The following is a 13,392-nucleotide window of genomic DNA, read 5'->3' as shown; positions in this document are numbered from 1 at the left end:
ACTTGGACAGTAAAGTGGTAGATGAATTAGACTAGGCACAAATTCCAGTTAGGCTTTTATAGTAATCTAAAAAGAATAAGCGTTTGAACTGGGGCAGGAGTGGAGAGGGTGTTATTAGAGAACAAATTGTGCAGCAGTGTACTAGAGCCAGCTTTTATATATATGTACACATATATATTTATACACACACACACACATAGACTCTAGAAAACTAATTGTTAAATTTTTAGTGTGAGCATTTTATACCTCAAAAATTGGCAAATGCTACAAATTAGGACTTGAATTGTTCTTTTGTTGAGTATTAAAAGTGATGGATATGTTAATAATGCAAATTAAGCTTAAAAGTGTGTTTTGTGCATTTTTTTTTTCCTGGAGAGCCAGTTCTTAAACATTTACCAGCCCACCCTTGGTTGCGAATGGAGGAGAAGGGCCTTTTCCTTTAAGCTTCTAGAGAGAGAATTTATAGGCTTTGGCAATTGATTGAATGTTTGGCCTGAAGAACAGGGAAGTCATGACTTATTTCAAGGTCACTTGTCTTTATATTCCTAGTGCCTGGCATTCTCTGTAGTAGGAACTTAACAAATATTTGTTGAATTGAAGAAAAAAAAAAGATTCATGAAAATGAATTTTTTATTGGACATTAGCCAGTACGTTGCAACATTAATTCTGAATTAAATTTCATGGATCTTAACACTCCTATGCAGATTGAACGTGCCCTAGTCCAGGTTAAATAGCCCTGATTTTCTCACTAATTAGGACAGAGGCCCCCTCAGGGCTATCTGATATCCCAATTTTATTTATTATCTTCATGCCCCACAACCATTGTTTTTTGTCTTTATATGATTCATAGGCACATGTTTTGCTTTTAAAATATTTCCTGGCAGCTAGGTGGCCAAGTGGATTGAGAGCCAAGCCTAGAAATCAGACCATAGGAGGTTCAAATCTGGCCTCAGACACTTCTTATCTCTCTAACCCTATTTCCTAGCCCTTGCTGCTTTTCTGCCTTAGAACCATTACACAGTACTGATTCTAAGATGGAAGGTAAGAGTTATTAAAAACAAAACAAAACACAGGTAACAGCCCAGTTCTTGTCCTTTCAATATTCACTTCTAGTACCTACTTTTTTCTTATCTATAAACATTACAATCTAATGCTAGATTTTGTTGCACTACCATGGCTCATATGTGTTCAAGCATAGTCTAAGCAATGCACTATATGTTGTTTTTTTAACTTTTGCTTCCTGTCTTAGTATCAACTCTAAGACAGAGGGGCAGAAGCTAGACAATTGGTATTAAGTGACTTGCTCCAGGTCACACAATCTGAGGCCAAATTTGAACCTAGGTCCTCCTGATTCTGGGTCCAACACTATTCACTGAGACACCTGATTGCCCTTTGAACTGTGTTTTCTTACCAAAAACTAGCTTAACTACAGAGATTCATTGCCAAGAGATAAAGAATGAAGAATTCTTTGGCCATAGCAATCTGTGAAATTTAGAAAAATATAAAATGGTGTTCAGTACTGTGAAGTATCCTTCCTCTTCTGCAAATGGCAGAGCGATAGAATTAAGGGGTAAGAGGTACCAAGAATTACAGTTTTATATCATCTATGAACATTAACCAGCTGATGGAACTCCTTCTGTAATGACCTCACAATCAGATATGCTACTAAAGAAACTAAATTATATTAGTCTTGATATTTCTTACCAGAAGTCAAAAGGAATTTGCAGTTGAATGGAATGATTGATTTACAGATCCTCTTTGGAAAGGCAGATTTAAAAGTGTGTAGAAGTCTTATTTTGTATTTAAAGGCAATAGGAAACATGTAATGGAATTTCTGAATCATTTTATATTTCCATGCTAATGATAACCCCCATTGCCTAGCCCTTACAACTCTTCTGCTTTGGAACCACTCCATAGTATTGATTCTAAGATGAAAGGCAAAGGTAATTTTTTTTAAAAGACACTGAGATCACACACACACACACACACACACACACGTATATACAAAGGCAGTTTTCTAAGGAAGAAATCCAAATTAACAGCTATATGAAAAAATGCTTCAAATTGCTAATAATTGGAGAAATGCAAATTAAGGCAATTCTGAAGTTCTACCTCACTCTCATCAGATTGACAACTTTTGGAGGGCTTTTGGAAAGATAACAATGTTGGTAGAGCTATTGGCTTAGCCTTTCTGGAAAAGCATTTGGAATTGTACCCCTTAAATCACTAAACTACACATGTACATATACCTTTTAATCTAATAAATACCACTACTAGGCCTATGCCCAATACCCCCAAAAAGAGCAATGGGGGGAAAAATCATACACATGCAAAAATATAACTATTTTTGTAGTGCCAAGAGCTGGAAACTAAGGGGATGCTCATCAGTTGGGGAATGGCTGGACAAATTATGGCAAATGAAATGAGATGTTATTGTGCTGTAACAAATTATAAAAGGAATATTTTTTAAAAAAACCTGGGAAGATTTGTATAAACTAATGCAGAATGAATGAACAGAATGAGGACAACTTATACAATAACAAACAACTTTAAAAGATTTAAGAACTCTGATCAATGCCATGGCCAATGATAAAGTAATGGGCTCAAGAAAAAAGAAGACATACATTTTCAGATGGGAACAGTGTGGAAATTTTTTGCTTCACTATGCATATTTATTATGAAGGATTTTTTGTTTTATTTCTTTTTTCAATGAGAGTAGGGGAGAGGAAAAGGGAAGATTATTAGGATATCCAAAAGAAGAAAAGATCACTGAACAGAAGGAAGGCAAGAAAGAATCACTTATAAATAGAACAACTTTGAAAAGACATTAAATTTACTATATTTTAAAAGCTTAATATATTTTTAGTTTTCTGTACAATCCTCTTTCTATACTACTATACCTGTGGGAATACACATTTTCTTTGGTATTTCAGTTCAGAATTTTTTAAATTTAAAGACATTGATGAAGATTTTTTTAATTTATGCATCAACATTTGTTGCAGAGGAAGTAGAGCCATTCCATGAAGAACAAACTCTGACTAAACTAGAATAATGTTTATTCAGTGACTTAAGTACAAAAGTAGGAAGTGATGAGGATAGTAGAAATATGGTTTAGTAGTAAGAAATAATAGAAGATAAAAATTTATAGACCTTCAACAGTCTCATGTCTGTATATCATGAATATTTTATTAGAGGAGAGAATGACTTGGAAGGCCCTGAATGTGGACAATGTTAAATAACATTTAAAAAAATGAAATTTATTATATTTTAATAGAAAGAAAATTATATTACCATGTGGGTCATTCCTGAATGAGTTGTGTATGTATATAGTTAGACCAACTTCTTAACGCAAAGATTAAAACTAAAATCTAGTAGATTGTACATTCTTCCAGATGCACCTCTTTGCAAATGATTCAAAAAGATTTTGACAGCCTGGAACAATAAGCTAAATCTAGTAAGATGAATTTAAATGTATAAAGTTCTACACCTGGGTTAAAAAAATTTACCTAGACAAACAGAGTAAGGTGAAGTTGTGGTTAAACATTAATTCACGTGAAAAATAGGGGTTTAAGTATGGGGTAGCTAGGCAGCACAGTGGATAGAGAGCTGGGCCTGGGATCAGGAAGACTTCCTAAATTGAAATCTGACCTCAGACCCTTGTTAGCTTCTTGACCCTGGGCAAGGTACTGTATCCCATTGGCTTCAGTTCTTTATCTGTAAAGTGAGCTGGAGAAGGAAATGGCAAACTATTCCAGTGTCTTTGCTAAGAAAATCTCAAATGGGGTCACAAAAAGACAGGACTGAAAAAGACCTGAGCACATTATCTTTGGCCTCTTTTTGTATCACTAGCTCTTAGCACACAGGAGGTACTTAACTAAATGTTGATTGAAACACTATTCTGTTTTGTATGTGTAGATGCTACAGATAGAAAGATAAAAATAAAACAATCCATCCCCTCAAGGAACTTATCTATTCTAATATTTTAGTTTTCCAATATAGATACTCCCTTATCTGGGCAGAAATCAACCATCAAGTGTGATTCTCATGTTCTCCAAAGATCCTGTTTAGAGAATCTACCCAATGTGTTATGGACTCCTCTCTTGTGCTTTTTCCATTTTGTGGGTACCAGTGCAGTCTTTTGAACTAGCCATTTGTTAGCTCTTACTACAACATGTTTCATCCACTTGTCTCATCAAAAAAATTTCTTAGATATTTCTTACACTACTTTTTGTATTTAAATTGTGCTGAAAATATGCTATGGCCTCTTTATCACCCATTGGGTCACACCCAACTTTGTTCCAAGATTGTGGTGATCCAAGATTTATGACCATTTTCAGCATACTGGGAGAAAACTGCAGAAAGGAATTTGTTGGACATTAGAACGTAGGCTTGAAAACAAAGATTTTCACTTTTGGCTTTATCAGGCACACTGAGAAGCTTGGAAGCATTCTTTTATGCCCCATTTGAGGTTAATAATCAGTTTTTAACAATTTTCTATATGGTTATATTTATTAAGGATACTTGTATAACTTCCTTGTACATAATAAAATTCATACAGGTGAGAAACCTTATGAATGTGGGAGTGTGTGTATAATTTTAATAGATGTCATAACCTCTCCATGCCTACCATACTACTTAACTTCAATCACAATTCTTTGGAGTTTATATCATTTCATTCTCAGAAGAATTTTTTGAGGATGAAAATTGGATAGTAATTTTGTCTATAATTTTTTATCTCTTCTTTTGGTGATTTCCCCTTCTTTAAGTTACCTGTAGAACAGTCCCTCAGAATGTATGTTGCCCTCTATATAGATTTCTTCTGTAGGTTGTTCTCCTGGGACAGTATCCTTACCCAGTTTTTTCTTATTAAATGCTATTTCTCATTGAGACTGAGACGCTATATCAGTAGATTGCTTCAGAAAAGCTGAAAAATCTGTTCTTCCACTTTCTTCTTGTTGTCCATTCCCACCATCACCACCCCTATTGTTGAGGAGGAGATGTTATTGGATATAGATTGACTTGGATGGCCCTATGAAGTTTCTTTCAACTCTGAGATGCTGTGATTTTTGAAAATTTCATCTAACTACTTTTGGGATGGTATGACTACTTAGATTAGGCTCAAGCAGATAAGTGCTGGCAGATATTTCACAGCCGGCTGTCCAGAAAAGATGTGCATATGACACACTTTTAAGTTTCAACTTACATTATTAACATTTTCTCCATTATTAAATCTAGACAATCAACAAAACAAAAAATAAAAATGGTATTTTTCTATTTCTGAAGTGCAGAACTGAAATTGAACATTTAACAGTCAGCTCTCATACCTCTGAGATTCTCATACCAAGCTTTCAACAGACTTGCCTTCCCCTTTTTGCTATCAGTGAAACTAAATGCAATACTGCTTCTCATCTTCAGATATTCCCTTATGTTTTTTTTCCTAGTATCTTATAAATTTATATTCTAAACTCATGTTACCCTTGACTGCTGTTTCTCTACATGGCAAGGCAGTGAATATTGGGTGGCTAAGGCAATGTGATGACTACTTTATATCACTCTTGGAGAAAATGGTTAAGTCAGTAAATATCTTTTTTTTCCAATTTCTACTTTTTTAGCATGTGTAGCCCATTTGAATAGGTGAGGTTGGAATCTATTGCATTTGTATTTAGCATCTTTTTTATTCTAATTTGAGGTCACTTGTGACATTTGCTCTAGTTTTTGGTCTTCACTCAGATATCCAATTCTAAAATGAATTCCACATCAGTAACAAGTCATTTCCTATCTGTTAAAGATAAGTCAGTTCCTTTTTTTATGCTGTGGTTAGTTGCTTATCATATGCAATTTAAAAATATTTAATACCTTCGATTTTCAAACTTGGGATAACTTCATGTTTCTGGAAAATCAACAATGGTTAATACTTAATTTTTATTAAAATGTTATTTTAAACTTAATAGCAATCTCCAAAAATGAACACATATGGGCTAAAACTAGTAATTGTTTACATTTTTTTAAAAGAACATAGATTTTTACAAATAATGATAGCAATTTACTTACTTTGTCTTCTTATTGACATAAATTTTACCTTACCTTGAACAAGCAGTTATGGGAGAGAGAGAAGGAGAATTGAGAAAACTAAAACCCTTTTATCTACAAAAGTATCTAGAATGGCTCATTTCTCTGGGATGCTAGATAACCAAACATAATAAATAAAATCAGGCTAGTCTAGTTCATGATTCATTTAAAACTTTTAATGTAAATAATGTAATTGAATTTTTAAATTACAGAGTTCATGGACCTTTCTTCCCAAGAATCTTGAGGCGTAGGAAAGGAAAAAGAGAATTGGGGAAAACTATAACTCATATTGTAGCAAAAGTGATGACGACTGAAATGGTAAGAAATATACTTTAGGCCTCTGCTAATTCAAATTTAACTTAGTCTACATCATTGTTACTGAAGACAGTTATTACATGTTTCTTTGCATGTGGTATACTATGCTAGGTACTACTTAAAGAAAATAAGAGATTATTACCCTTGCCTTTTGGAAGTTTAAAATGTAACTTTACAGGATCCAGACAAATGAAGTATTTTTTAAATGTTCAATCAGATGTATTGAGTGAAGGTAGAGAGGAAAGAAGAAATTCTGGGAATTTAATCATATTTAGTGATAAGATCATATTTTTTTCTCTAATTCATTGGGCAAAGTTTCCTGGAAAAGTTTGAATAATGGAAATTTTTTGAATGATGGGAAGGTCAACCCCATCACCCGGGAGGAGGAGGGCATTTTAGTCAGTACTATGAAAAGAATAACCAGAAATTGTTTGATAAAAAAGAAGCTGGATCATTGACTAAATCTACTTAGGGAAAAGTGGGATATCCAAAAAAGGGAGTATAGGAGAACACAGGAAATGAGGTAGTATGAGGTGGCACAATAAAATTTAAGGTTTAATGTAGTAAGATAATGTTGCTTCTGTTTTAACATCTAATTCTAAAAGAGGCAGCTGGATGGTATAATAGATAGAGAGGCTTAAGTTCAAATCCATCCTCAGATACTTACTGGCTGGGTGGCCCTGAGCAAGTCATTTCATCCCAGTTTGCCTCCATTTACTCATCTATAAAGTAAAGATCATAATAACACCTACCTACCGACCAGAGTTGCTGTGAGGATCAAATGGTTAGAGCAATGGCAATAGGAGAAAATGGGTTACTAATATGAAATTGACCCCAAAAATTGTAAACTAATTTTGTATGTGCGAGTGAAATCTTTATCACCTCTGTGGAGGCTTGCAGAGGGTGAGTGTTCAGCAAACCACTGTACAGTTTTTTCCAGGTGCTAAAAATTAAAACAAGCAGCTTAACAATGAAAAAAAAAAGTATTTGAAAAGTGCTGATCACAGTGCCTGGCATGTAACAGGTACTACATAAATGCTTATTTCTCTTTCCTTTCCCTCTTCCCCCCTTCCAAAATAAGTCTCCATCTTTCAGAAAATCAGATGTTGAATTTTTGTGATGCTGAAATTATTAGACTTCTGAGTGACTCTCCTAAGTTCTCCACTATAAATAAAACCTTGATGATTCACCTTAGAAAAGAATAAGAAAAGCAAGTAGGTTCTTCTAAACTAATGGAGAAAAAAGTATTAGATACTTTTAAAGAAGTGCATTTCTATAAAAAACTTTTAACTTCTGTCTTAGAATCAGTACTGAGGGGAGAAGCTGGCTAGCTCAGTGGATTGAGAGCCAGGCCTAGAGATGGGAGGTCCTAGGTTCAAATCTGGCCTCAGACACTTCCCAGCTGTGTGACCTTGGGCAAGTCACTTGACCCCCACTGCCTAGCCCTTACCACTCTTCTGCCTTGGAACCAATATACAGTATTGATTCCAAGGGTTTTATTAAAAAAATAAATAAAAGAATCAGTACTGTGCCTTGTTCCAAGGCAGAAGAGCAATAAGAGCTTAGGCAGTTGGGGTTAAGTGACTTGCCCAGGGTCACACAGGAAGTATCCAAGGCCAAATTTGAACCCAGGACCTCCTGTCTCTAGGCCTGGTTGTCAATCCACTGAGCCACTCAACTGCCAGCAGGACAGATTTTTTACAGTGGTAATAAGTAAATCTACTAGAACCTCAGCCCTCAAGATGATGTTGTTTCCATCATGGCATGAAACCAAGGGCTCATTTTTGCAGTACTTCTCTTGGTATTATAATATGGCAGCAAGACATAGGGTACAGCATACAAGAGGCAATGGGGAGGTTCATGGTGATTGGGAGGAGACTGTAACATATAACCAATGAGGAACACTGAAGAATAGGAATAAAAAATATCTTGAAGGTCAGAGAAGGAAGGGAAGACGGGCTGACCATGTGCACAAATGAGGGATAAGAGCATCTCTTCCCTTATCCATTCATCCAATAAACTCAGTTGATAACTGATTTACCAAGTGAGTGGCCTCTGAGGTTCCTTCTTAGTCTGACATTGTATGACACCAAGTGTACTCAACTGTGTGACACTAAGTTTTGCTGAGACAAAACCTTTGTTTTACTCATTGTTTTGCATAATGAGATGGACAATCAAGTGAAAAAGTGAAATGAAGAAATACTTATTACAACTAGTTTGTAGATGAGCCAGGACAATAGTAAAGATAAAGCGCACAGGGTGTTTTTTAACCTAGAATCCATGAACATGGATTCCAGGGGATTCATGAACTTGGCTGGGGAAAAAAATGACATCTTTAGCTCAATAGAATGGCTTTCCTTTGTAATTGAGGATTTTATTTTTATGCATTTAAAATGTTATTTTTGAGAAAATACAATGCTTTGTAAAAGTTAAAATTAAATCTCAATAATAAAAATATTATATTTTACGGAGGTTTATTAATGATCATTAGAAATCAAGGACTAAAGAAGATACAAAATAAAGACCACATGGCCATGGCTGATCAGCCAGTTTAAACACCCTCCTTACCACCACCAAACCCGGGATCGGAAGTAAAGAGATGGGACCCTTCATGTCCTTGCCTAATATCCCCTGTCTATAGGAAGTATGCAAGAACAGGAAGTCAGTGGGCTCCTGGGAAATGTAGTTCTTTTTTTAGGGTAACAGATTTTCAGTTATACATCCTCCCCTGAAATCCATGGAAGACTAGTCTCTCCAATGAATCTTGTAAACATAACCAACTTTGAAATTACTATAATTCGAGGATAAGAGGAAAAGAGAACAAAACCAATGATTGCTAGGCGCATTGACAAAAAGCCAGTTATAGGGCAGTCCCCTTCGGCATAAGAGTATACATCCAAAATAAATGCATTCAACCCCACATAGTTCATATCACAACATCCAGTAGTTCACTCTGGATCTTCTGATGCAGCTTGTGGTCTGTGGAGGTGTCTTCATGGTGCCTTCTCCAAATAGTTCACTTTCTGGATTCAGAGAGGTATCATGTTTCTTAACCTAAAATTACTCCCAAAAAGAATTTAAACTTTGCAATTTAGAATAATTATACATTCCCTCCTGAATGGCTGCATTATGAGGTGTATGAATCAATTGGCAAGAGAAATAAAAAACAGTAAAAAAATGCAAATAAAAAAGATAATTTATGGATGAAATATAGACTATCAAAGTCTTATGTGTAAAAATTCTAAGTAAAGGAAAAATAAATCTATGTAACAGGTCCTTAAATCAGGGCCCAATTAAAATGATTAAAGCAATTATGCAATTGCCCAATCAGTAGCCAGGACTATAGAAAGTTTTGCCACACCATGAAAGACAGAAAAGGGACTAGATTATAGGAGCCAAGTAGGAGTCAAATTTGAGATACTTGGTAGAATGTGGGACAAGGAAGACCTGCCTGTAACACATGTTAAACAGCTGCAACCTCGAACCTCAAACAAGTTCAAGTCCTCTTGTCTTGGCTTAAAATTTTCATAAACCCCATTGGGATTGGTTGGTCTCTTTGACCTTGTGCTCTATTGGCACTATGCAGTTTAGTTTTGTGCTTCTTTTTGTATGTTCTTGTCCTGGAATCAGACAGAATCATTAAGCAAAGCCCCATAATTTATTTTTTAAATAATTAGTGGCATCATTTTTATAGTCTAAAGCTTTTTGGAGTATGTATTGACATTATAGCAAATGTATTTTAAACTTATATTACTGCAAAATAAAAAAAAAGTTAAAGAAAAGCTTCTCAATACTGGTGACATATTCTTCAAATACAAAAAGGAGAGAAAAAATAAAACTCAAATAGTATATTGCACATGCAGACAAAAACAATAAAAGTTTTAAAATTAAAAAATATATAGCTTATAATCATTGACACTCTGTGTCAGCTAAGGAGAGATAGAATACAAAAGTTTCTCACCAAAAAAATGAGATCCATTTCCTTTTTAACTTAACCTCTGTGTGAGTACAAATGATTTTCAGAATAAAATAGTAATACAGTAGATAATGCACATTCAAAGAAGTAGCAAAGTCCCCCAAATTCACAATAGCCCAGTTAATTACAATAGCAAACAAACCCACTATCATATTTCATATAAGACCCCCCCAAAAAAAACCCTTATGAACTGATGGATATTTGTCACAATTTTTATAGACATACCAAATCTTTCAACCTTGGCAAATATATTTTTAAACAAAGTAAAGCTTATTTGGGTCTATAATATTACCAAGAAATCTAGATTGTTCTGGTGGAAGTAAATTAAACTGAAGAATTTTGCAGGAGCTCTTTTTGGCTCCCTGCTTCATAGAAACCCCTTGGTAGGAACATTTTTTTGTTTCTCTACCTTTAATACAACATTCTTTATAATATAAATATTTTTTTTAAAAACCATATCCATTCAATAAACATTAGTTAATTAAAAATATTTCTGAAGACCCCATAGAATCATCATTAATTTCTTAGCTTATTAAATTCTCTAAAGGTTGTTAGGTTGAGTTCATCCATCACCTTTGTGACAATTAACAAATGAAAAATGGAAAAAAAAAACCATTTATGGGCTTTTACAATATTTTACAATATTTTGTTCAGAAGCCATAGGGGAAAGGTAACTATATCTAATAGTTGAAACACAGTAGATTAAAATGACTCAGTGTAACAAAACAGTATCAAATACATTAATATATGAACTTAAAACAACAAAGTTAAATCTTAAACAAAACAATCACCAAAATACAAGAAGATACAGAGACTTTCATTTAAAAAAAAAAAAAGGAGGCTGAAAAAAAGGCTTAAAATTTCACCTCCAGACCCTTTAAAGTTCATTTTTCTAAAATTCAGATCCCTATTGTCAGCACTGTGGAATTTCCCATAGCAAGGAGATCATGGGTTTGAGGAATCTCAAACTGGATGAATCTTAGAGACTAGGTAGGCCCAAATGGCAAAGGGTTGTAGGGGGATGAATTTCTCCCCCGAATTTCAGGCAAGATAATTGAAAGGATCAGTGGTAGAAAGAAAAAGCTTCCTAAAGCTGGAAGCTGTTTGTCCCCCAGCTAAAAATAGCCCAGCCAGTAGGGAGAGCAAGCAACTGGGCAAAAAGTAGGAAAAGAAAAACACAGCAGCTCCAAAGAGAATTGGAGTTTTTGAGGGTGGGTGGGGTGGGCAAAAAGCCTTGGCAGGAGAAACATGGCTAAAAAAAATTTATCTAGGGTATCTTAAAAAATTGAGAGGTTCTTCTCCGACTAGTAGTTGCCATTAAATGTAAAAATTAAATTTAAATCTCAATAATAAAAATATTCTATTTTAAGAGATTTATTAATGATCATTAGAAACCAAGGAATAAAGAAGATACAAAATAATGGCTGATCAGCCAGTTCAAACACCCGCCTTACCACCACCAAACCTGGGATCAGAAGTAAAGAGATGGAAGCCTTTGTGTCCTTGCCTAATATCCCATGTCTACAGGAAGTCTGCAAGGACAGGAAGTCAGTGGGCTCCTGGGAAATGTAGTTCTTTTTTTAGGGTAACAGATTTTCAATTATACAGCTTTCACCAGACTGCCAAGGACATCTATGACACAAATATGGTTAAGAATCCATGCTCTATTATAACAATAATCAAGTGTGAAAGACTTAGCTACTCTAATCAATATAGTGATCCAAGACATTCCAAAGAACTCATGATGAAAAATGCTATTTATACCCAGTGGGAGAACTGATGAACTCTTGAGTGCAGATTAAAGCATACTTTTTACATTTATTTTATTTTTTACCTTTTTTTTTTGCAACATGGCTAATGTAGAAATGTTTTGCATGACTTGTATAATTGATATTCTACTACTTGCCTTCTCAATTTGTGGATGAGGGAAGGGCTGGAAAGAGGGAGAGAATTGGGAAATAAAATTAATTTAATGAATGTTAAAATAAATTAAATATAATTTTTTAAAAAAAGAATCCTTGTGCTAGTATTTGGGACCTTGACTTCCCCAAAACTATGCAATCTAGGATGATATTATAGCTATCAATGTAGTTATAAATGGCTATTTTCAAATAGTCAAGTCATTAACATGGTAAGCATTTATTAAATACCTTCTATATGCCAGATACTTTTGTAAACCCTGGCTTATCAAAGAATGCAAAGAAAGGCAAAAACTCTCCCAGCCTTCAAGATCTTCACTACCTATGTATAAACAAGATAAATAAATTAGAGATTATCAGTAGAGGAATAGCAACTAACAATAAAGACCAGGAAAGGGTTCCTGCAGAAACCTTTTTAAGGAGTTTAGCTGAGTCTTTAAAGCCAAGAAAGCTAGGACACAGAATTCCAATAGGCCTTGGGTCAGCTAGGGAAAATGTAGGGAGTTGGGAGTTGGCCTGAGTTGTTTGAGGAGCAATAAGGAGGCCTGAGGCCCTATCACAGAGCACCTGGTGGAGGAGAGGGAGGTGGGAAGAAGACTGGAAAGGTAGGTAGGGATGAGATTACATGAACAGCTTTTAAACCCAATTAGTTTTTACATATGATTCTGGAGGCAACTGATAAGTTGTTTGAATTTACTGAATAGTAGAGTACCTGTACTTTAGAAAGATCATTTAGATGCCTGAGGATGGAGTGGAATGGGGACATTCTTGAGAGAGGCAAGTAGTCTAGCCATGAAGTGATAAGAGCCTCTACCAGGGTGGTGGCATTGAGAATCCAAAGGACTTGGCAACAGATTAGATTTGAGAATGTTTAAGGAATCTGACATCTAGATACCTACTTTGGAAACAAGAATGTGGGTGTGATGTAACTATGGGAAGGAACTAATTTGAAATCAAAGGACTTAAAACTTGAAATTGAGCTCTGCCTTGAGCCAATTACTTTCCTTATTTTTTCTTCAGAAGGTGGGAGAATTAGTTTAGTTGATCTATTAAATTACCTTCTTGTTCTAAATCCTATGATCCTATATAAATTCATAAGTGAATCTATCATTA

At 34.8% G+C, this 13,392-nt stretch overlaps 1 protein-coding gene and 1 long non-coding RNA gene across 2 annotated transcripts in view; one reads left to right on the top strand and one right to left on the bottom strand.

Moving 5' to 3' along the window:
* Window positions 1-13,392, top strand: part of SHCBP1L (SHC binding and spindle associated 1 like) — a 50,962-nt gene that overhangs the window by 23,389 nt on the left and 14,181 nt on the right. Inside the window, exon 6 of the mRNA XM_001375282.3 lies at window positions 6,282-6,387. Coding sequence (XP_001375319.1) covers window positions 6,282-6,387 — 106 coding nt within the window. The remainder of the gene's footprint in view (window positions 1-6,281; window positions 6,388-13,392) is intronic.
* LOC103096621 (uncharacterized) lies at window positions 11,715-13,161 on the bottom strand. Its single transcript, XR_008916119.1, has 3 exons — window positions 12,992-13,161; window positions 12,511-12,601; window positions 11,715-12,293 (listed from the first exon to the last, which is right to left on the bottom strand). It is a non-coding gene; the product is annotated as an uncharacterized LOC103096621 (long non-coding RNA).

The sequence above is a fragment of the Monodelphis domestica genome, chromosome 2, assembly GCF_027887165.1.
Source record: "Monodelphis domestica isolate mMonDom1 chromosome 2, mMonDom1.pri, whole genome shotgun sequence".
Classification (NCBI taxonomy): domain Eukaryota; kingdom Metazoa; phylum Chordata; class Mammalia; order Didelphimorphia; family Didelphidae; genus Monodelphis; species Monodelphis domestica.
Note: the sequence above shows the minus strand (reverse complement) of the source record. Positions and strands in the feature narration are given on the sequence as shown.